This window comes from Labrus mixtus, chromosome 16 (genome assembly GCF_963584025.1).
Source record: "Labrus mixtus chromosome 16, fLabMix1.1, whole genome shotgun sequence".
Classification (NCBI taxonomy): domain Eukaryota; kingdom Metazoa; phylum Chordata; class Actinopteri; order Labriformes; family Labridae; genus Labrus; species Labrus mixtus.
The window spans coordinates 4,191,746-4,216,998 of record NC_083627.1 but is presented as its reverse complement, the minus strand read 5'-3'; the positions used below and the strand labels follow the sequence as shown (position 1 = coordinate 4,216,998).

At 43.0% G+C, this 25,253-nt stretch overlaps 1 protein-coding gene across 4 annotated transcripts; it reads left to right on the top strand.

The window, feature by feature from the left end:
- The first annotated feature begins 119 nt into the window (after positions 1-119).
- On the top strand, positions 120-25,253 carry ago4 (argonaute RISC component 4). 4 transcript variants are annotated; one of them, XM_061060559.1, is made up of 19 exons: positions 120-311; positions 8,042-8,213; positions 8,343-8,463; positions 9,612-9,793; positions 10,824-10,960; positions 12,270-12,404; positions 13,274-13,361; positions 13,589-13,736; positions 13,895-14,014; positions 14,210-14,371; positions 16,420-16,553; positions 17,440-17,624; positions 17,736-17,895; positions 18,164-18,335; positions 18,589-18,732; positions 18,998-19,132; positions 19,252-19,353; positions 20,426-20,625; positions 20,944-25,253. In XM_061060559.1, the coding sequence occupies exons 1-19, from the start codon at positions 293-295 to the stop codon at positions 21,050-21,052; spliced, it is 2,625 nt and encodes an 874-aa protein (XP_060916542.1). In that variant the 5' UTR covers positions 120-292; the 3' UTR covers positions 21,053-25,253. The 4 variants fall into 4 exon arrangements, with proteins under 4 accessions (XP_060916542.1, XP_060916540.1, XP_060916541.1 ...); XM_061060557.1 differs by having other exon boundaries at positions 18,164-18,353; XM_061060558.1 differs by having other exon boundaries at positions 16,405-16,553.

Here is a 25,253-nt window from a genome sequence, read left to right as displayed (position 1 = left end):
TAATTCTATTATAAACTAAACTAAACTAAGTGCGGTTCAGGAAAAAAAATCACGCATGCGCACAACGGTGTGCACAGCTTCTAAGTGGCGCATGCGCACTTACAAATCCCCAGAACCAGCAAGCAGCAGTGGAGGCTCAGGTCAGTCAGTACAGTCAGCAGTCATCCACGCACCTATCTATATTCCCCCTTTTCTTAAATTAGCCACTTTAAGCTTCGCGATACCGCCCCCAATTTCAGCCTCGGTACGGAGCCGCCAGGCCGGGACAGAGACGGAGAGAGAGGCCTCGGCCATGGAAGCGCTCGGACCCGGTGAGTGACATTTTTTTTTTCTTCCGAGAAACAGTGGAGCCGTGTGTGGGGCGAGTGTGCGCAAATGCGTCGCTTCACTGGGGGCCGCGGCTGCAAGCGAGGCCTCGGCGAGCTGACGGGAAAACAAACCCGAGGCCCAGCCCGTGTGTGTGTGTGTGTGTGTGTGTGTACGTTTTTTTTTTTTAACGTTTGTGTTCACATCGAGCGGGAGACACGGTTCTTGTTTTGTTTTTTTGGGGTTTTATCGAGTCTCCAGAAATGTCTGCGCGGTTTTATTTACGCGAAGCTCGTCGTGTCGGGGCTGGCATTGTGTGTGTGTGTGTGTGTGTGAGTGGGGATTTAACTAGGACCTTTCCTTCCTCCTTCCTTCCTTCCGCGTCGTGGTGTGTTTACGTTGATGTGGTGTTTTTCTTTCCACTTTCACCACATTGCTACGACTGTACTGTGCAACACTACGCCGAACAATCCGGTCGAAATTCGCCGAAATCATCCCCCACCTGTGTGTCGATTCTTGTTCCCACCCCCCCTTTTGCTTTAAACCATGTAAATTTGTACCATCGCCATCGGGAACAGTGCGTCTCTTCGGGGGTCTGCCCTCCTCCCAAGATGACAGCGATGGGTGGAAAAAAAAAATGCCAATAAAAACACATGTTTACTGGCTGCTGGTGCGTATTTTCGTTGCTGGGTTTTAATGCCTCTCCGGGAGCAGAGCGGGGATGGATGGCGCTTGTATCGATCACATCTGCAAGGGCCAGCTCCATATAATTCATCTGCTATATGATAACAAAGGCACTTACTTTGCAGCGATGCAGCGATCTGATGGGGGGGGAAACATCAGCCACACACCTATACACCCACCAGTGCAATGCATCTGTATCGTCACAACATGGAAAATGTGTGTTTAACTCCATTTGTTCCCCCCTCTATATGACTCAAACTGTTTTTAATTTAATCTCGGAATGCGTTTTAAAAGGCATGAGTGATTGAGATCAGCTTGCAGAGAAAATCTCCAGATTTGCCCACATGCTTTAGTTGAGACAAAAGGTGGTGGATGCATTATTTAAGGAGGGAACACACTCAGCAGCAGCAGCAGCAGCAGCTCTGGATGTGTGTTAAAACAGATGCATGGTGCTGTGTGAGGGTCCTAAAGAATGTTTTGGACACCATCCACGTGTGTGTGTGTGTGTGTGTGAGCCTGCATGATCACACTAATCAGTGCAAGCCGTCAAATGATTGTAGAAGACGGTACTTTGTGCAGGATGGAGGAGCGTGTCAACATTGCAAAGTGGAGTGTGTGGATGCACGTTTATGATGTTAAATAGCCGAACAGTCAAATTCATGTTGAGCGCCAACATCAGACCCTTTAACGCTCGTGCTGACTTACACTGCAAGCGAGGATGCAACTTTCTAAAATATATTCAACAGTTGTATTCAGTTCCACTCTGAAAGCATCAAAGTGATGCAACAACAACAACACTGTATTGCTTTTTTTTTTTTTTAAAGCTGATAACAAACGGCCAATATAGATAGGACTGGATGTAATATTCCTCTTGAGGACAGAGTGTTCAGATTGAATTCATCAGCCGCCTCTGAACCAGCTGCAGGTGATTTCTTCCTAAATTTGCACTTTTTTTGCTTTTACCTCAGTGTAGTTGGAATTCACTCCCAGATGTTGTGGACCTGTGGTGTCCTCATGCATCCAGTTTATCCTTTCCTAACGGTGGACGATGCAACCGTTGGGAAGTTCTGTCAAAGCAGTCGGCGCTAATGCCTAGATTAACGCAGAGAAGGCATGAATATCGGTTTTTGAGCCACACAACTACAGCTGCAGCTCGTTTCATTTTTGAGCGATCTGTTTATCCTTTTTCTTCTTGTTTTGGTCAATCAATTTATCGTCCAATTAGTCCCGAAGTCCAAGCTGACGTCCTCGAAATCAAATCCAGTTTGCTGCCCTACAAGAGTAAAAAAAAAACAAAAAAACAATATTTTAAGGATTGTAATATCCTTTTAAAAATAACTCACAACAATGTCAATACTGTGCAGTTAATTTGATATTTCACAACATACTCGACACATGTGTTAGTCATCGTTGCCCTGAAATATGTGACTCAACTTTGTGATTATTTATACCGAGAGGTGGAGGGATAAAAGGGTAAAAAACATGGATGGGAAAAATAAAAAGAAAGAACTTGATGTCCTGGTTAAATTTGAGTGTTTGATGTAAACCTCTGTATGTGTGTGTGTGATTTGAACAAACAGCTGTACTGCCAGTTTGGGGTAATGCATCCGTCTGCGTGGTGCTGCCAAACATTGACAGCAGAGGTGTGACTGAATGCAAATTGCTAAACCCCTAGCAGACAGGTTAAATCAGTGGCTCCTGAGGAAATGTTTAAGAATTGATCGCCCCTGCGCTGAAAGGAAGACGTCTTCTTTCTGAGAATGGTCTATTTGAGTGCGTCAGCCTTTCCCACAGTAGTCCAGCGTAGTTTACCTTTAATCCAGGTGATTTGCAGGTGTGGGCGTCTGCGCGCTCCCTGCTCAGCGCTGCTTGTCTCTGACTCATCAACCGGCCAAGCCTTCTCATCCTCATGCTTAGCTTTAAGCCCGGCTGTCTCTCTGCCTGTGGTAACCATGGGACACGCGTGGCCTTAGTAACCTACAGTGCACGAGTGGCACACACTTCCTCGCAAATGTGAGAAAGCTACACGTACCCCCCTGTGGTTCAAAGCTGTGGGTAAACAAAGAGTAAATTCAGCTCGGTTTGTAGCGCACACACTGCTGACGTTATTTGTACTTTGCTGTGTTGCTTGATAAGCGTGCGGGTTGTCCAAACAGACAAACTCACCAGGACTACACGAGGAGCTGGAACACTCCACTTGGCCTCCAGTGCGTCTTGTCATTTTCTGTGCCAGGAAAAAAAAAAAGCTAATTTCACTTCCTCTGTGACTCAAAGTAGACGCAGCTCTGTGTCAAGCATAAAAAACCCCGTGGAGGAAGCTTGCTTGACAGGTTGTTTAAATTAAAGTCTAAAATAAATGCAACGTTTGACGAGTCTGGAGGGTCTGTTTCACACGATTTATAGCTCTAATTGAAATGTTTTATTGATGAGTTTGTCTGTGAAACAGAATAAAAAGGAATCCTCGGTTTGTGAATTCTGTATTCCTCGATAATGCATGACAGTGCTGCTAGACGGGTTTTGATACATCCAAAAATGATAAAAGCCATTAAGCGACGGTGTCCTGTAGCTTGACATATTGTAAGCTATTTTTTTATTAGTAGTTTTTTGTGATGTTACGCTGTCTTGAGGGTTGTGTGGAGCTTTTCCCTTGCATTGGAAACTGTTGATTTTAATCATATTTGATTGCTGTTGCTCCTCTGTCCTCCGTGGCTCGTCTAGTCCAGGTCAGGTCATCAATAAAAGTAATGGAGGCCAAGTTTCTCTCATCATAGTGGCAGAACTAAACCTCGATTTACCCCAAATTACAACATATAACTCATGTTTCTTATTTTTTTTTTCACAGCATGACCTTTTTTATTTAATTGCTTCTTGATCTCTCGTCTCTTCATTTGCCGTCGGTCCAAAAATAATCGTTCTTTCTCACAAAAATACTGACAAGTTGAATTATTAGACGATTGAAGAAGTCACTGTGGGCTGGTGGTTTTGCAGACTTTCACTTGTGATGCTAACAATTATAGACCCAATCATCAAATTCAGTTCATTCTTGTGTTTGGGTGCACATTAAAACCAATCTGAGACGATTTCTTAATGGAGAAAGAAAAACATGAACCCAGTCTAATTGGATATTACAAGTGAGAAACTCATTCTGGGCTGAAACAAATGGTCTGTTTTTTCCACAAGTTCATTGGCAGAATGTTAATCTGCATCTGTTTTGCTTAAAAAAATAATCATTTTAGACTCGCGCTTCCTCATTTCGGCTCGTCGTTTAGTTTTTTTTTGTCTTATTTGGTTGTAAACAATATCATCCTTTGGCTGTTAGGCAAGAACTATCTGATTTAAGACGTCAACATTGACATCACATAGACTAACTAATGAATCCACCAATCCAGAAAATGGTCTCACAAATGGAAAAATAATAGTTAGTTGCAGCCAGACTCTGATAATTTGAAATAACTGTACAGCTTGTGGTTGTCGGTGGTGTTAACTTCGATTGGCAGACGGCGGGTTGAGGCCTTTCACGATGAGACCCTCACATTTCTAAGTGTAGTAGTGTAGCAGCTGAGGAGCCTAAATATAGTTGCAGCTCTGTTTTTGGTCAAAGTGGAAGAGGAAGAGCTCGCACTCGCTGTGCCTCTCACACATCGAGTGAAACGGTTTCTGTTGTACCTGCCGGTGCTTGCAGCGAGCAGAGGAAGGAGAAGAAAAAAAAAATTGAAACCCGTGTAAACAGTCAGACAACCCAGTCCACTGCGGTATCTGCAGGGGTGCAAAGTCTTAAAGACATTTAGATCCTTCAAACAAGCCTTGGGATTTAATAAAAGTCTTAAGTATTTTCTCTCGCCCGTTGTGGGCAGTGATGGGAGTTATTAAATTATTTTCATATTGATTGAGGGCTGCTTGATAAATAATTCAATGCCTTAAAGTCCCCGCTGACCTCCCAGCATACTTAAAAGAGTGATCTCAAACTGCTGCGATAAATTTAATAATCTTAAGAAAGTTCAGACAATTGACTTTTTTTGTTTATGTAATTGTTTGCCAAATGTTCTCTAGCATCTACGTCGCCATTCAGTTTTTTTTCTCCATTTTTTCTAAAGAGATATATTCCGGATAAAGTCTGTTTCAAATATTTTTTTCACTTTTTTTTTATACAAACAAAACAAAATTTTATAAATAAAATGTGTCCATACCTTTTGAATCCATCCGCACTACTGAGCTCACTGGTTCTGTTTTGACATCAGGCTGAGACTGAAGTCTGAATCATTAGAGGTAAACAAACAGTTGACGCTCTTTACGGGTTTCTTTGCCATGAAGTGGGTATCAAACCGGTCTGTAGAAGTCTTAAAAATTAACTTGATGAACCCTGCAGATAACCTGTATAAAGCTTTGCAGCGTGTATTTTATCCCTTTTTTACATTTATGTGATCAGGCACACAAGGTTTAGACTCGGCTGTATGTCGATTTTTAGATCGTCTTTTACAGGTGTAATGTTGAGTTTTAAATATCATGTCCGTCCCTGTGCATGTCGAATCTTTTGAAGCGTCTAATACGCATCATCAGCATTAAACGCACACATCTGAATAACTCCTGCACTTGAAATGCTTAACTTTTGCTTGTGTTACACACGACGTTCATCTTTCAGCCAGGCTCAGAATACTTTGTACGCCTGTTGTTGCCATCGGTAACAGGGCCAGTAGGACAAAGTGGAGTGAATCATCAGATGATTTTTAGTACAAGTCGTGACGGAGACAATCACACATGGCTTGGAATGAGAGATTTAACATGATCGTACTGATGTGGAGAACACGGATGTTTGTTCTAATGAAGGTGTTTGCATGGCCGTGGAGGACGACGAGAAGAAGAAGAAGAAGAAGAAGAAGAAGGAGTAGTAGTGGGGAGAAGGGGGGAGACGGGGAGACGATTTGGGGCCCAGGCTAGATGAGGGCATGTTAGGAAGCGATGGGGAGGTTCCTAATTGTCCGTGCTCTCGCGCTTCACTTGCTAACTGGAGCGTGTGTGGGTGCATGGAGTTCAGGAGGACCCCCGCAGTCCCCTAGCTGTCAGTTGACAAAAGCAGTGAGCACCCTCCTCCAAGCCTCCTTCGATACCACCAACACAATATTATTTTAACTTTCTGTGTACATTCTGCCTTTTTTTTATTGTTTATGCTCTCAGTCTTTTGTGCATGCTTTGTCTTCTTTCCCGGAGATATAAGCAAAGATTGACTGCATCTTTTTCCTCGGATGATGTTCTCGTGTATAGAATTATTTATAGCAGATCGAGCAGGGAAGATGAAGCAGGCATCAAACCGCCTTTGTCCTCCAATTTTAATTTGGTGAGATAGTATGTGAGTAATGTGTTCACCTGCTGCAGGATTAGGCCTGCAGTTGTTAGCATGTACTGTATGGTATATGTGCTTCACTGATCACTTGAGCATCAAGGTGTGTCCTGTCCTCCACGTATGAAAGGTACCTGCGCTCATGAACGTGCACACGCCGTATAAAAGTGTGCATGTGATGTATGCTTGTAACGGTAATCCCAGACTGTGTGTGGCTTCCCCCCCCCCATATGGCCCTGCTGCTGTCTGTCTGAGAGGAGCTCGCTCTTTGTCTCAGCGTGAGGGGTGGGCGCCCTGTGTGTCTGGGTGGAGCTGGGGGCGGGCCGAATGATAATTGGGGGGTCATTGTTTTGCCAGCCCCTTGTTGACCCATGTAGGTCAGGGGGCAGAGTTACGGATCAATCAAATTGTGTTTGTGGGTACGCGAGGCCATTTCAGTGCATTCAAGCAGGTTGTCACTGATGAGATGGTTTGGAACAAGCTTGGCGTTGCGTCGCGGACGTTCATCTTTACATTTGACATTGAATGCAGAGACGAGGACACATGCACTCTGTCCCAACCTTTGTTCCCATTGAGGGAAATGCCAAGCATGCTTAAATTAGAGCTGAAGTATTTAATGGAGGGTAACAGCATTAAGGGAAACTCAGTAATCTGTGGAAGGAGGAAATTAATAAATATTTAATTTTTTTCAATGAAAAACTTATGAGAAATGATGATATGAAACAATTTCAGTAAAAATAAAGTATGAACTGGTGCATCACAAAAACATCTAAAAACTAAGTAAAAGGCGTGTGTGTAACCTAATTGATCTGAATCGACGTAATGATTTCATGATCCTCATCCTCATGTCTCTCATCCCTCACCTCCTGAATGGATTTGGGTTTGTTCTGTGGGAGATTTTGCCAAATCGGAAAACATTGTAAAACTTGATTAAAAATTAAAAAGGGGCGCCGGTAGCTGCATGGTTAGTTTGCGCATCCTGTGGACAGAGGCTGTTGTCCTTGAAGAGGGCGACCTGGGTTCGAATCATTCCCCGCTCTCTCTTACCCCAATTTCAAACTCTATCCACTGTCCTGTCCCCCCAAAAAATGGCAGAAAAACCCCAAAATATATCTTAAAACAATAATCATTAAATTACGTTATTTAGCTTTTTCACACATGCATGGCCAAATTTTCACCCCAACTTTTTTCTGGCTTAGTCCAGCCATGCCCTTAGTTAAATTTCCACAAGAAGTGAATTTGAAAGTGAAAGAAAAATTCACTGCAAGGCGGTGGGAGGGGTTGGTGACGTTTACATCCAGCACGCAGTGTCTTCATAATGAAGCCGCTTCATACTCGGTGTGTTGTTTTCCACTCGTTTGTTGATTCTGTGAATACGTCCCGTAGCATTGATATTGAGGCAGAAACAGTCATCCCGGCAGCAGACCTCTGTTGCCTCGTCAGCAACTTGTGCTGCTTCCTTTTTATGGCTTGCCTCCCAAGACACCCTCCTATACACACACACACACACACACACACACACACACACACGTACACTTTCTCCGAGAGGAAAAGTCTCCTGATGTCAGGGACTTGTATCAAAGAGAAACTCTGCAAGATTTGAAGACAAGGGCAGGCTACTTCTAGAAAGTTCCTGAAGTGCATGTTTGATTTAATCTCTTAGTAACTGTCAAAGCGTATTTCAGTATATTCACTTCTCTCTCTCTCTCTCTGCAGGCCCGCCCGCACCAACCTCTCTGTTTCAGCCTCCACGGCGTCCCGGCCTTGGCACGGTGGGGAAACCCATCCGGCTCCTTGCCAACCACTTCCAGGTTCAGATTCCCAAGATTGATGTCTATCACTATGATATCGACATCAAGCCTGAGAAACGGCCTCGGAGGGTCAACAGGTAAAAAAATCTACTCAAGAAAACACACACACACACACGGGGATGGGAGATTAATTTTGAGAGGAGGTTTTGTTTTTGTGTGTTTTTTGTTATCGCCTCATCATCCTGTTGTCGCCTGTTCACTTCTAGGGAGGTGGTGGACACCATGGTGCGGCACTTCAAGATGCAGATCTTTGGAGACCGGCAGCCTGGCTACGACGGGAAGAGGAACATGTACACAGCACATCCACTGCCAATCGGGAGGGACAGGGTTAGTACTTCTGTTTCATCAGCATGCACACAAATCAATCATGCACAAAAACAATGTGTTTTTTGACATGGTTAGAATATAAGAAAGCAGCCCCAGTGATTTGTTGATGTTTTAGAAGGAAGGTGGCATGTAAGTAATAGTTTAGTAGATTACGTTGTGTGTTTGTGTCATTCTGAAATCTGTAAGAGGAATTTGAGACCAGTACTGAATTCTGTGCAGGTCTAACCCCAAAGACTGCTCTCACTTCTCTTTACTTCTTCTGTTTATTGCATTCTGTGCAGAAATGATCTCGCAGTCAGGAATTTTAAACGTTTTTCATCCTCCATTGAAGCTAGTTTAATTTAATGCTTATGTTGCATTACAGACACAATCTGACAACGAGAGATAGGTTTATAATGTGAAAAACACCTGGAGTTGTTGCAGATGTTCTGTGTCTCAGAGGTGGAGCCGAGCAGCAGAGTTAAAATGTGCCGTCCTTTATTTCATCAGCGCACTTATTTGTCTTAGTTTACGGACCAGAGAACTAAACACGGCCTAGTCTTGACCTGTGATCTCTGCCATTGCTTGTCGGGTTAGGGTTAGTAGTAGCTCCATTTCCTAAGATGAAAAGGGGCATCTCCAAATTTGGGTGTTGAGGAAGGACAGGGACATTTTGGAAGGTTCAGCCATATGTATGTTCTTCATTATAAGGCTGTAGAAGTACAGCTGAGTTCTGCTCTTCTGGCTTTTTAATGCATGCCGTTACAGACCTCATGAGCAGGAGTTTTGTTTAAGTAAGAAGTAACTTAAATGACAAAATTCACCTTCAAAACTTATTAGAAATCTGAACCCACAAGGAAAACTGTGCCTGCAATTGGTGTGTTCTCCCTGGGAATTAGGGAGGTTTACTATCAACATGAAGATTTGAAGATAAGTACAGAAAACAATACTAAAAATCTGTTTAAGCTGTATAAAGCGTCTTCAGGGTTAAATGTTCCAAACCCTTTTGTCGTCTTTACAAAGAAGTCATCAAGAGTTAATTCGGTGTTGCTCTTCTTCAGTCCACTTTGCCTTTTGGTTATAATTGCCATAAGCTCCCTGTCGCATGTCTTCGATCTTTTATCCTCGCCTCATCTTTTGTCTCTCTCTCTCTCTCTCTCTCTCTCTAGGTGGACCTGGAGGTGACTCTGCCCGGCGAGGGGAAAGATCAGACGTTTAAGGTGTCCTTGCAGTGGGTGTCTGTGGTCAGTCTTCAGATGCTGCTGGAGGCTCTGTCAGGCCACCTGAACGAGGTCCCCGAGGACTCGGTTCAGGCTCTGGATGTCATAACGCGGCACCTGCCCTCCATGAGGTACAGACACTCACCACCCCCCCAGCCCGCCCGCCCGCTCCTCTCACAAACACACCACCTGCATCTGTTGACAGTTATTGCTTTTCAGTTTGTATTTGTCAGTATTATTTAATTTCCTGCTGTCCCGCGTCTTCCTGATCAAACCGTATTACAAAATATAATTATGACGTTCGGTGAGTCACACAGGAACAGCAGCTTTTGTTGCTTAGAGCTGTTACAGCTGAACCTCAGGGCAATGCAAGCCTCATATGTTTGTGTCCATCCCTGAATGAATGTAAAATGCTGTGGACTTTGATTAGGACCGTTTCAAACACGTCCTGTGCTTTGCCTCTGTGCACTGCCCGTCAGCACCTGTGTGTCTAATCGGACTTGAAGCTGTTTGTTGACACCTACTCACATTGTTTCATCCTCCTCTTTAGGTCCTTGCTTGTGTTGTACTTACTCTCAGATGTACGTCCCTTTTTGACAACAGCTTCTGCTAAATGAGTTGTAGAATCGAGGAACAGAACATTTTGAGAAAAAAAAACAGATTAATTGCAAATCATTAAATACATTTTTTGGGGTTATTTACTTTGGTCCAAACCTTTTCACACACATGCGTTACATTTTAATCCCCCTGTGTGCAAACATTCATTTTTGTATTGAACATAAAACATGACCCTTGAACTTTAATTTCTCGTACAAGTGTCTGATTATTTAAGACGACACACTGATTGTTATAAAGATGAAGATAAACTTTATTGATCCCCCGTGGGGGAAATTTGTGCATTACAGCTGCTCAAGAAAACAGGGGACGGGAATATAATTATTAAAAATAAAAATGGAAGTTACAAATCAAATCAAACATATTTACATCAGTTAAATAAAAAAATACAATAATGTAAAGTTACACAGTAACTACACTGGAAAGAGTTATTGAACTCTTGTATTATGAATCTAAATCTAGTGGTTGTAAGAAATGAATTCTTGTTTAATTCATGAATCTATATTGATCTCTATTTTTTCTTCTTCTGCTTTGTTTTTCACTCAGGTATACTCCTGTGGGGCGTTCATTTTTCTCCCCCCCAGAAGGCTACTACCATCCTCTGGGTGGAGGCAGGGAGGTGTGGTTTGGTTTCCATCAGTCTGTCCGTCCTGCCATGTGGAACATGATGCTCAACATCGATGGTGAGACCCGGACCCAAGCAGCTGATTGTCTTTAGCTGAATTTTAGTTTCATTGAGTACATCATTTTTAAAACATCAACAAATCAGTCAGCGCCCTAGTGTGTGAAATAGTGGCGGGCTTATGTGAGACAGCTGCAGGAAAGATTCAGTAAAATTCACTTTGAGCAAGAAGAAGGTGGTGATGATGCTGAAATACTTGGACCATAGACTGTTACAGCATGTAAGCGGTGCAATCTCCATGCCGACAGGAGATAGTTAAATTATGTTTTCTGTTCACCAGTTTGTTCTTCTCCGTTCTTTCGTTGACATAATGAACATGTCGAACTACACAAAGCATTGATTTTAAGGCAAAAGTTCTCTCCTCCCGTCCGACAGGGATTGTCTCTCGCTGTGAGGAACATGTGTGAACAAGCTAAAGACTTGGAACACAATTGCTAAAACATAATATACTTGTTTAACTGGTTAGTATGTGAATACAACAACAATACGATGTAAGCCAAGTTAACGTTTCTGTCAGTCTCTAGCCCCAGATGCTAACAGCTGTGCAAGCTAGTGAACAGGCACCTTGATGCGGAATGTGTAAAAAGGTGGAGGAGAAAGATAAGGACAATTAATATAATAATAATAACTTTATTTATATAGCACCTTTTTAAAAACACAGGTTTACAAAGTGCTTTGACAAAACAGCAAAAACAAGAACAAACTAAACCAAACACAGAAGAACATAAACAACAGCAAGAACATAACAAATGCAAAATACTAAAAATAATTTAATACAATTCAACAGAAAAGAACCCAAAGTGCACGATACCCAACAGGCATATATAACCTGACCATCACAAGAACCATGATAAGAACCATCACAAGAACCATCACAAGAACCATCATAAGAACCATCACAAGAACCATCATAAGAACCCAACAACACGAGCTGAGACCAAGAGGAGCAAAGATTTAAAAAGATGTAAGAAACTAAAAGAGATAAAAGCAAATAATAAGAAGGTAAGAGCAGTAAAAGAAATAGAAACAAGTGGTTAAAGGATCAAATTAATGTGTGGAGATCGTCATAACGTCAGGTCACCAAGAAGCCTGTGAATATTTTGAAAAGGCGTTTTAAAGCACAACCTCATTTGAAGTCATCGCCGCCTTTTATTGTGAAATTTGGGGGTCACTTGGTCACCGCTGTATCACACAGTTTGGATAGAGAGGCTGCCAGTGATCCAGTCATATATTGCTTTCTTATACTTGCTGATTCATGGGATTGCATTTGCTCATGATTTTGATTTTGAATGTGTATTCTCGCCCCTCAGTGTCAGCCACAGCCTTCTACCGTGCTCAGCCTGTGATCGAGTTCATGTGCGAGGTGCTGGACATACAGAACATCAACGAACAGACCAAACCACTGACCGACTCGCAGCGTGTCAAATTCACAAAGGAAATAAGAGGTGAGCGCTCCACCACCACCACCCCCCAGCAGCACTCACTCAAGTATACATCAGATATCTCGAAACAGCTGAGATTAACAAACATGCACACAGCGTGTACACAACTCCTGTGACTCACCGCTGTACCTGCTTCACCGCGGAGACGAGATGAACGTGTGGGCCTGCAGACAGAGCACATGCATGTTTGTTTTAAAGCAGTGTGTAAGAACTGAAGAATCTACACCCACTCCTAAAACAAACTGATGCTGTATATGCCCTCTGCACACTCAGCTTTATCTACACACATGCTGAACACTCATCCTTAACCTCAGGCTAACTGAAGATTGTGTCCTTGCTGTCGACTATTAAGCATTATAATGCATAATGCTTTTCCTTGTTAAATCCATGCTTTAGTCAAATACAGTTGATTTTTTTAATGCTATAAAATACTGCCTGAGAGCTTCTTCAGTCTATTTGTCCTCACTTCAGTCACTACAAAGTAACACTTTAAAAAAACCTTGCAGGCGCTGGTGGCTCTTGACAGATTTTGAACGCTCACTTTAAACCAGAATTTCTATCGCATATTTAAGTCAAGAGATACTTGTGAGCTTTGCGTTTTCTCCCTTTGGAGTCTTTTTTTTTTTTTTTTTAAACAAGCTGTGACATATTCACAACTTCAGTGTGCAAAAGCACTTAAAACCATTGGCAGCCTTGTCAGCGTTTATCTTTATCTTGGCCTGAAAACAACAGAAGAGAAACTAAGAGTCAAAATTCCAACTCACTTAATTTATAGCTTTTCCCCCTCAGGATCAATGAAATATCTATCTGTTGGTGGAAATGGCGCCACGTCTTGCATGATTTTGCAACTTTTTTTTTTTTTTTTTTAACAGGCTTGAAAGTTGAGGTCACACACTGTGGTCAAATGAAGAGGAAGTACCGTGTGTGCAACGTAACGCGCCGACCTGCCAGCCACCAAACGTAAGTTAAAAAAAAATCCTTCACGTTTATTCCCCTTACATGTCAACGAAGGCCACCTTGCATGTGTTGTGTAACGCTCCAAAAAAAGAAAGCCAAAAGCGTGCAAAACCTTGTAAACATCCAGTTAATGCAGCTCTGGTCATGTTTTCCCTTTTTTTTGTGTTTTTGTTTTATTTCCCTGTGTGGACCGTATGCCTGCTTCGCCCACATTTTCCATTTGTTCACAGGTTCCCCTTACAGCTAGAGAACGGCCAAGCCATGGAGTGCACAGTTGCTCAGTATTTCAAGCAGAAGTACAATCTGCAGCTCAAGTATCCACATTTACCGTGCCTGCAAGTAGGGCAGGAACAGAAGCACACCTACCTTCCCCTGGAGGTGAGAACGAGACTGTTGATGAATAAATAACATTTCTTTATTTTAGGGTTTAGGCAACCTTTAGGCAAAAACAACCTTGAAGTTCCTTGTGTTTTTCTTCTTATGCGATACATTTTTTTCTCTTTTTAAATAACGCCTTGTGTCCTTCTGCTCTGTAGGTCTGTAACATAGTTGCAGGCCAGCGCTGTATCAAGAAGCTGACGGACAACCAGACATCCACCATGATCAAAGCTACAGCTCGCTCCGCCCCCGACAGACAGGAAGAAATCAGCAGACTGGTGAGTTCTGTTTCCCTCTTGGGGTGGGAGTAAGAAAAGCAACTGAACCAGCTCTCCTTGTGTTAGTTTTCGCTTGTGCAGCTTCTACTATGTACTCAGTTTTCCCTAAATAATGAATTAGAAGAAGAAAAAAAAATCAACTTTCTTGTGATTTCCTTTACTAAACTCCTCCCTCTTTTGCTTTTTCTTTCCCAGGTGAAAAGCAACAGCATGGTCGGGGGTCCGGACCCTTACCTGAAAGAGTTTGGCATCGTCGTGCACAATGACATGACCGAGGTGACGGGCCGTGTACTCCCAGCACCCATGCTTCAGTACGGGGGCCGCGTGAGCACGGACACAGGGCGGGACTGTGGCAGGGTGAGTAGTGGGAAAGGGGGGCCGCACTCTGGGGATGCATGCATGCATGTTTGGGAACACACAGGGGTCGGGTAGCATCACAGAGGGAATGCGAGGACAATGAGGGGACATCCAGGTTTTACCCAAAAAAGACAAAAATTGTGTCTATATTTTAAGCCTATAGGTTTGTGACATTATCCACAAGAGTCCCTTTTTTCTATGTTATCCTTTGATATCCTTTATTGAATTGAGGATATAATTAGTAGAAAAATAAAGAAACAAACACAGAATGGGGGGGGGGGGTGTCTACAGAATCGCCTACACCTCAAATTGTGCCAGTCTGGGCTGTAGATGGGTTTGTCCTGTAATGAGTCCTACAAAGTTTACTGCTTCTGTTAATTTAAAATCTAAATGTACTTGGCAATAAAACCCGATTCTGAAGTTGTGACATCATGAACGATTGACCATAATTACCTATTCTATTGACCTGTGAGACCTGGATCTTCCCCTCTGCGACAACCCTGAGGTGGGTCTCTGTCGTCTGCATCTCTTTAAACACTTGTTCTCTCTCACTCACGCACTACGACGTTGTGGCTGTGTCAGTGGAGGAAATGAGCAAGCAGAGGCGAATTTTGCAGATTGCAGAGACTCACCCTGTGAATCTCAAATCAGCCGTTTATAGAGATATCATTTGTCGGTGCGTGCAGGGTAGAAAAGTAAACACTTTAGAGCAGTAAAGATCTGAAAGGTAACTATTTGCATCAAGCTTGCCCACAGAGGAGAAAGTTCTTCTTGCATGTCCGGTGTAAGAGGCTGATTTGGGATTCCAGAGTTGTGTGTGTATTGGGGGGGCGGGCGGGGGGGGGGTTTAGATGTGCTGCCAACAGGAGAAAGATGAAACCCAGCATTAAAGTAAAACCTAAAAGAGTCTCTTTAAAAGCCCGGTGGGAGTGACTGTGACTTAATCCCTCATCTGATATTAAAAAGGTTAATATAGAAACTAAAGGTGCTGGAATACAACACACCATTCAGAAGCAGCGTTCAATCACTCTGCTATGATCAGATGAAACTTTAATAATCCCTACGGGGGAAATCGTTTCAGAGTTTGCTGCCAGCTTTATTTTAGAGCAGATTGTTGCCTCAAAAAAACACTTTTGTGCCCAGTACAAGGCTCAAATCCCACATTGGCTTTCTGAAGTATACTTCTGTTAATTTACACAAGCTCCTATCGCAGCGCTCCCGCTCTCTCTGAAAGGCTTTACCACTTGCCTGCTGGGATGTTGAGTCTAATCGGCTTCCAGTGAAATGCCCTTAAATGTAGACTCAAAGCTCTTTCTGTGATCGTTCAGCATGAATGAAATGCACACGTTGTTCATTTTATTGTTGTTTACGTTCATGCAGTTGCATCATAGTATTAAAAAAATGTACATACAGCATGAGATGGGAACCAGCTGTGTGTTTTATGAGTGATATGCACTGATTGTGTTTTTAAATGAATGCACTTTTAATAATTCTATAAATTTGATTAATTGGATGACAATCTTGTAATGAGACGGTGAGGCTCTTACTTTGCTTCGCATGCCTCTCTGAAGCAGTTCATTGTGTGCTCTTGTGTAGAAGAATAAAGGCTCTTAATGGCATTTGGAAAATCTTGTTAACTTAATTGAAAGCCACGGCCCTTTTGAATCAGTATTCACAACCACACTGAGTGCAGGAGCACTCGCCTAACGATGCGCCTGTGAGTAGATGAACCCCTCTGTTGATCTCCTGATACAGGAGGCTGTAAAAGCAGCATGAAAACAGAGCGTTTGTCTCCTCTAGATAAGTCCCACAATGCTGATGTTGCATTACTTGGGCAGGTTTTACAGTTGATGCACAGTATATCTTGCTGCACAGATCGTCATGTGAATGTAGAAAACCAGTTTGAAGCCTTTTTAGTGCGTAAAGAAAATGTTCTTTTTAAGTATGCTTGAGGTATAAAAATCCAAATGTGTGTTGGAGTGTTGTATCTTTTGTGTCGGCTCATTGAACCGAAAGGTTGACTAAGAGGTTAGGGACTCTCTCCGCAGAACAAGACCGTGGCCACGCCCAACCAGGGCGTGTGGGACATGAGAGGGAAGCAGTTCTACGCCGGCATCGAGATCAAGGTCTGGGCCGTGGCCTGCTTCGCTCCGCAGAAACAGTGCAGGGAGGACCTGCTCAAGTGAGTCACGGCATCCGTTGTTTTTTTTTTTGTTTTTTTTTGTAACGAGGCTTGTCCCAGAAACGCTCGTTCAAATGACCAGGGTGAAGAGGGCCGAGCAAGGCAGAGGCTAAAGGAGCTTATACACGGCCACGCTATCAGGACGTCTCTCAGGAACAGGAAAAAGTGGGGCCGTGTTTAAAATAATTTATCATGATGCTTTGGGGATCCCCTGATTCTTTTCCTCCAGCACCAACATGAGGTTGACATTTTTAGCGCCAATCTTTGAGTGCCAGTATCAACTAACTTTAGAGGCCAAAGAGGGAAATAATCAGCACCAAGATATGAAACCAAGGCTGAAATGTTAAGACAATACCTGCAGCTAAATGAAAACACAAGACTACAGCATGCTAGGGCTTTAAGGTAATCTGACAAACACGGTATTGTTGTCATTGTCCCTTCCCCATACCCTACGTTTCTGAGAGAAATGAACCCACTGAATGTCCATAGGTTAGGTACTAGATACTCAGAATTAGTTGATTGAAACACAAGGTATGATCATCATTTAGAATCAAAAAGATCACAGCCTCATTTTGCATAACAAACACATCCCTATTGCTCTGCTGTTTCTGCCTGCATCCACTTTTGTCCTCTGAAAGGCTAAATTTGCATTTTTTTGTTCACTGCCCTTCATTTGTTTAACTAACCCTCCGGTCTGACCATATTCATTTTAACAGGTTCAGTCCATAAGTTTCTGACCAAATCATTGCAGAACCAGCACATGTCAGCATGCAAACAACCCACTCCACTGAGATGCTTCTGCACGTTGGGATGTCTCAGTGTTAGTTGGATGTTGTCTGCTTGTCCTGCTGATTTCTGACTTTTGCTTTTCATGCGTTTCAAAAAGGAGCTTCACCGACCAGCTGCGAAAGATCTCCAAGGATGCCGGGATGCCCATTCAGGGCCAGCCATGTTTCTGTAAATACGCCCAAGGAGCTGACAGCGTGGAGCCCATGTTCAAACACCTGAAGATGTCTTACGTGGGCCTGCAGCTGATCGTGGTCATCCTGCCTGGAAAAACACCCGTCTATGGTGAGAAAGTGAAATTCATTGGAAAGCATTTATTGACCAGGGTAGAGGTTATTTCTCCTTGCGAGATACGAGAGGTCGGCATTGATCTTGATTTTAATTTCCGGTCTCCAGCTGAGGTGAAGCGTGTGGGCGACACTCTGCTCGGCATGGCGACCCAGTGTGTGCAGGTGAAGAACGTAGTGAAGACATCCCCGCAGACCCTCTCGAACCTGTGCCTCAAGATCAACGCCAAGCTGGGAGGAATCAACAACGTCCTGGTGCCTCATCAGAGGTCAGAACTGATTTAGTTATGTCTTAAGTTTCAGCCCAGATCGGAGTCTGGAATGCTTGTCGTTAAAATGCTTTCGTAATCATGTGGCCAAGAGCAGTCCAAGTCGCTGTAGTAATCTGCATAATTTACATATAAATGAAGCTGTTCCTGGAAAATCATCCGTCTGGTGCTTTAATTCTGTGAATCTCTATATCCTTTGTGTCATGATATTTGGATCTGAGTATAAATTTCCTGTTTTTTTTTTTTGTGCATCCTGTTCTGGGTTCAGGCCCTCTGTGTTCCAGCAGCCGGTCATCTTCCTGGGTGCAGATGTCACCCATCCTCCGGCGGGTGACGGGAAAAAGCCGTCCATCGCAGCGGTAGTCGGCAGCATGGACGGCCACCCGAGCCGCTACTGCGCCACGGTTCGAGTCCAGACGTCCAGACAAGATTTGTCCCAGGTAACACCAACCCCCCAGGTAATGGCAAACTTACTTTACTTTAAAATATTATTGATATACTGTTAAAGTGTTCATGTGTGAAAGTGATCAATCCTGCAATATTTGTATGAAATACCAGAAATTGTACTCTATTTTTTTTTTTTTTTTTAGTGCTAGTAGTTGTATAGAAAAAAAGTTTTCTTCCCCTTTTTTTATTCAAAATCTTCCAACCTCTTGAGTCTAAATCAGTTGTTGTTGTTTTTATCTCTTTTAGGAGCAGCTCTTCAGCCAGGAGGTGATCCAAGATTTGACCAACATGGTGCGGGAGCTTCTCATCCAGTTCTACAAGTCGACGCGCTTCAAGCCCACGCGGATCATCTACTATCGTGGGGGAGTGTCAGAGGGACAAATGAAGCAGGTGAGAGGCTTTACTAGGTGACCTCTTGTTATCTCCGGTAGCTGATTTGTGCCGTGTATTTGTCATCGAATCCCAAGAGTGATCCAACAACAATTTTTTTATTTAACCTTTATTTTACCAGGCAGAATTGCTTGAGATCAAATGACCTTTTTTTTCGAGCAAGGCCAACAATGAAAGGCAGCTTTGAAAATAGAAAAACAAACGTTGCAAAGGATCTGTTTTAAGTGTGTGTGTGTCTCTTTCTTGTGTGTGTGTGTGTTTCCAGGTAGCGTGGCCGGAGCTGATAGCCATCAGGAAGGCCTGTATCAGCCTGGAGGAGGATTACAGGCCGGGCATTACTTACATCGTGGTTCAGAAACGTCACCACACCCGTCTCTTCTGCTCCGACAAAGCCGAGCGGGTCAGTGAGAGTTCACACCGCTATGGTGTCTGGAAATCAACCGTTTTTTGTTTTTTTTTGTTTGAAACGCTTTACTGTGTGGCTCTGAAAACGGTTATCTCGTTGATCAAATCCTGCAGGTCGGGAAGAGCGGTAATGTTCCAGCTGGCACCACGGTGGACAGCACCATCACACACCCGTCCGAGTTTGATTTCTACCTGTGCAGCCATGCTGGGATTCAGGTAAGGGACACACAATTAAATGTTTAACAAATGCTATGCAACAGGTTCAGTGTTTCAGCTATTCAAGAGATGTAAGGGGACCCTCCTTAATGCTGAGGTCACTTCAGTTCTCCACGCCTTTTTTGGTATTTGGAGAATGGATTTGGCACATTTTCACACAAAGTATTACAATCCATTATTTCACCAGATTCTTGACAATTTTGTCCTGAGGTTACTGCTGATGATGCTTTATGACAATAACAGCATCACTCAGATACTTCTTTGACCCACTGGATTGGCTGTTATTTAAAAATGGCTTGCAGTGGTTTGTTCACATTACAGTAACCGCCTCTTATCTTCGCTCACGCACTGCGGCGTTTGAGGCTGCACTTTAACGACTCCCCGTGTCCAAATGGAAAATGTTTTAAATGAAAATGAAAGGCTTCATCAGGTCAGTCCCATAGATTTTAGGTAGGAAGTAATGAAGCTTCAGTGGTATCCCTCGTTACTTTGAGGACTTTGATTTGGAGGCCTTGACTTCTTCAATATTTTTGCAATCGCTGCGTTTTTGGAGCAGTGTGTGACCACGCTTGGAAATGAGGGTGCAAAGCTTTGCTCTGGTTGCCGTGGAAACAACTTGTCAGTCACAAGGCAGCCACATACATGCACTGCTTTACTGACTATGTCACTCTCAAGTGAGACCATAAATTAATCTATGAACATCATGCAGTGTTCGAGGAAGTTTGAAGGTAAGGCCATTTAAAAAATTAAAAATAAACTCCTTTTTCCAGCCAGTGAAGTTGCCCCCTGTTGGCCGCTGGAAAGAATGCAGGTGTGAGCTTCACTTTTCAGACCTGGAGGCTTCATCCACTTCTTCTTTTATCCAGTCCAGCCGATGTGTTTAATCAGGGATGATGAAGTATACAAACCATCTGACAAAAATGTCACACATTTGCAAGATTTCGATCTAAACATTTTTAAGCTTTTGTGTTAATCTGAAATCAGTAAATCACATTTATGTCACCGAGTTAACTGCACTTTATCAAATGCTGACATATAACATCATGTTTTTTTTTTTTTTTCATTCCTTCAGGGAACCAGTCGTCCCTCCCACTACCACGTCCTGTGGGATGACAACTGTTTCACTGCCGATGAACTGCAGCTCCTCACCTACCAGCTGTGCCACACCTACGTCCGCTGCACGCGCTCCGTCTCCATCCCAGCGCCGGCCTATTACGCCCGGCTGGTGGCTTTCAGAGCCCGCTATCACCTGGTCGACAAAGACCACGACAGGTGGGGGTGATTCTGGATATGTGCAGTTCGACTTGTATCTTAAACTCTGTATTTAAACGCATTGATAGGAGAGGAACACTGTACAGTTTAAGAGTCTAGAATCAAACCAGGGAAGTGATGTTTTTAAAAATCCTCTTCTTAAACGGTAATAGTTTAAATATGTTGGAGACAGCTGTGAAATCTCTCAGGACTGACTATAGGTCAACAGAGGCCAGAGGCGTGAAGCTAACAGCTAGAAAAATGTCTTGTTTTAGTTTCATCCCTTCACCCTCCATGTCCTCTCAAAGTAAACCCTCCTCTCTCTCTCTCTCCTTGCAGCGCTGAAGGCAGCCACGTGTCGGGCCAAAGCAACGGCCGGGACCCTCAGGCGCTGGCAAAGGCAGTTCAGATCCACTATGATACTCAGCACACCATGTACTTCGCCTGAGCTAGCGAGCACGTCAGCCAGTCCACCCGCGGATTCCCTTTTTCTCTCTGTCTGTTTATCTCTTATTTGCCACTCTCTCTCTCTCTCTCTCTCTCTCTCTCTCTTCATCTTCTTCTCCCACCTCTCTCTCTCTCTCTCTCTCTCTCTCTCTTCTTGTAGCCTGTTCCTTTTCTCTTCATCACTCATTCTACATTTTCTGAATCTGCACCAAAGCGGCTCTTTGGACGGGGGGAAACCTGCCGCGTCTTCTACGTCCGGCAGGTTTTTTTTTTGTTTTGTTTGTTTTCCAGGAACAATCTCCAACCAGCGTTCCCAAAACAGAGCCGCCTCTCAAACCAGCAATCCAGCACTGCGAGCCCTGAGAGGTTTCCAATGCACAAAAAAAGAAGAAACAAAACCATACACACACACACACATACTACAAGTTGAGCCATTATTTTGAGTTATTTTTTTTTTCTATTTGAATGTCTGCACTCTTGTGTTTGTAATATACACTGAGCAAGGGAGTGGATTGGCACAACTTGTGTCAGCGCAGCTCTTTAGCTCTCCCAGCTAAGCAGGACTCTTCTCTACTTTTACCTCAACGCCCTTTTGGGCAAAATCTGTCACAAGGTCTTGGGTTTATTGGGTGGCGGGGAGGGAACTCTACAGGAAAGAGATGGAGGGGGAGTCGACCTTTTGAGAATGATATATATATATATATTTTTTCCTTTTTATGAGCGTGTGTTTTAACCTTTTCTCCTTTTACCGTCTTTTACAAGCGAGGTGACCTGGGTGTCATGCCCATTACTACTTTCCTCCCATCTTAGCGAAGAACACCCAAGTCTTTATGTGAGTGTGTGAATGTGTGTGTGTGCGTCTCTGTATATACATGTTCTGCTGTATGAGAGTGTGTTCGTGTGCGCACGTGTGTTTCATGGCAGGCCACTGAATTGTAAAGGGAAATCAAGGAGATAACTGCTGTAAATGCCTCAGATTTGTTGTTTTTATATTCACACATACAGTACATATAAGCATATATTTACATCTATAGAGCAACTTTGAGACATATGACTTAAAAACAGGCCTCCCAGAGGCTGGTGTGGGTATTTGTAGCAGTCCTGAATCACTTACTAATTGAAGTGCTTTGAATTACACGTGTGTTAGCGTGATGCTAATGCTACAAGGAAGGGATTTGCACTCCTTTTGTGCCTGAAACATGAAAAACAAAAAATCTCATCAAATCAAAGTAATTGAATCCATTTCAAGTATTAAGTGAGTTCAGGTCTGATGTGTAGCAGTAGTAACCGCGGTCGGGCCGGTGACTGGCTCAGCATTGGGACCTGTTCTGAAGGCATAGCAACACGGAGTACGGTCTTATCAGCCATTCTTTCTGTGTGTGAAAAAGCAGGATCTTTAATTTTCTTTGGACCTGATTATCTGAAAGATTTTATGATGAAACTGCTGGACGTTGCTTTAATTTGTTGATTTTTTTTTTTTTTCTTTTTAAAAGTAGTTTCAAGGGCCGGAAACCAATGTAGTTTTTTTTTTGTGTTATTTTTTTTTGGAGGTCTCCTTTGCTAACTGGCCAATTCATTGCACTGACCCGGGACGCTAGGCAAGCAACAGAGGGCACTCTCAATCTCTCTTACCTTTATGCATTTATACATACGAATCAACAAAGCAGATTTGTAAAAGTTTAATATAAGATGTTTTGTGGTTATCTTAAAAAAAAAAAAAAGAGCTGTTGTTTAGGATTAGTAGTTTACCATTGATGTTGTTGTTCTCGTTGTTGTCAATGTTGTTACTATTGTGATGAAATTTTACGGTTGGCCAGCGAAGCCAGTTCTATAGTTACTAGTGCGATTCAGGAATAGACTTCAGTTGTCGAGCTGCAGGTTAAAGGGGGGTAGAGCTTTGGGTTTGGAGCGTTTCATTTTGTAGCATTTGGGTTCTTGGTGAGAAGAAGAAGTTAGGCCCCAGGACGGATGAATTCATGCTTTCTCGTTGGGATGTGAGTTAAATCTAGCAGCAGGTTGAAGGTCATAGTGTAGCACTCCAGATCTGCCGCTGCGATCATCGCTCAGCTGGCGTCGGCTGGAGGAAGATCCAATAGATGGAGACAATCAGGGATCGAAATCAGACTGAACCTAGATTAATGGATTTGTTTAAAGCGGTTTTGCGATTGGCAATGAGTTGAATTTTTAGACTTTTTAACAAAAAAAAACCGTTTCTATTACTCTGTGTGTATTTGAGGTATACCCATCTTAAAGTCTCTGAAAGCTATTTGACCGTGTTTGTTTCACATTTATATGCATTTTTAACACTGGATTAAATGAATTGAATAATAAGCATAAGCACTGCCCTTGGACCCCCTGTACAAACACTCAGCAGCCTGTTACGGCGACGGCTGCAGGCGTAGCGCCCCCTGGTGTATGCGATCAGTAAAAAACGCAGGACGGGTCGGGTCGGGACGGGACGGTTTGGAGGAGAGGTCGACGTGCACGCCTCATCAGGGGGGGACAGCTCAGTGAAAACGCTTTTGTAATAAACCACCCGTAAAGCAGCAGGTTTACTATGAATGAGTTTGAGCACCCGCCTGTTGGAGGCGTGGGCGTTGGCGATGGCGTTGGCAGGAAACATGGAGGGCTGGTTGGCGGCGGGGGGGAGGGGGGATTGAAGGGGGTGTTGTCCAGGCATTGCATGCAATAAGACTGTGTTTTTAAAAGAAAAAAAAGGGCGGATCGGATTTTAAAAACATGCACTAGTTTGAACAAACCAAGTCAGCTGTAATTGAACATTCATCTGGCATCTCTAAACGGGGACTGATTTGTTTTTTTAAACCTTTTACTATATTGGATCCTTAAACTCCAGTCTGATAAACGATCACTCCCTGTTTGTAACATGGCAAAGCAATATTGACCCAGTTGTAATTTTCAAATGTGGAAAAACAAAGCTATAATTCTACTCATTGTGGTTGTTGGTCTACTCTTACTATCGTGTCTCTGTACTTTTTTTATTTTTTATTTTTGTAACTTTTTAGTTCCTTTTTATTTGCTTGTATCAATCAGTGGGAATGTGCATTTGGTGGAATAGTTATGTAGGCTGTAGACAATTTTTCTTTCAAGTAACAAAATGTAGACTTTGCTCGCCTGCATGCCAGAGTATTGTCCTTTTTGGAAAAAAAAAAAAAAAACAAGAAAAAAAAACACTTTTTGAATCATATTTATTATGAGAGAAAAAATATAAATGCTTTTTTTTTTTTTTTTTTTTTTTTTTCTCGGGGGTAAATGTTTATGAATTTAGTGGGACTGTTTTAGGCTAGCAATATCTGTTCAGTCTCTCCAAGACTCATTTTAAAGATTCCTACACAAATGTCAGTAATTTTGGGAGGTACACTGATTTGGTTTTGTTCTGCGAGGGGAGGGAGTCGGACCTTTTGCGTCGTGTTCAGATTCAAACGAGGTACTTTCTTCAAACACGGACCCTCGTTAAAGACCCCACCCCCTTCCCTCCTTCCCCAGGTTACTGACGGGAGCATCCACTTAAGTCTCCTCGCTCCTGGTTTGTAACTGTGGCCACACACCTCCTGGCAGGGGGCTCTCCTGTCTCCATGGCAACTCTGCTGACCCCTCACAAATGCACTTCCTCTTTGTGCCGGGGTCCTCAGCATAAGCGGAGCAGGATTACCTCTTTTTAACCTTTTTTAAATAAAAAAAAAAAAGATCCATATTTCTTTCTGTGCCCCAATAGAAAGAGAGCATGAATTATTTTTCAATTCCTCTCACTTTGATATATTGTTATATCTTAACCGATTTGTAATTTGACATTGTGTATTGTGTATTTTATTTTCCTTTTTTCAGTTCTTGTTTTCAGGGGGAGGGGGGTGGGGGGGTTGTTATAGCTCTGCTCTGTTTCTTTTTGTTTCTGCTAGTGGTCTCTGAAGCTGTGTGTGTGATCGTCTGATAGCAATAGAATCACAGAGTTGGAACCTTTTCCCACTCTGTGAAAATGAACGGAACCCTTTCTAACCAGTCGTGAGAGGGCAGGGTTATGTTCTAGCTCCGCCCCCCAGCAGAGGGCCATTCAATTGCTGTTATTGCTATTATGTGACAAATTCAAATACTTTTTTTTTTTTTTTTTTTTCTTTTTTTTTAGCCTGCAGGGAATTCTTGTGTTAATGTGCAAAGTAATAAAAATGGTATTTTATGCCCATTATAAA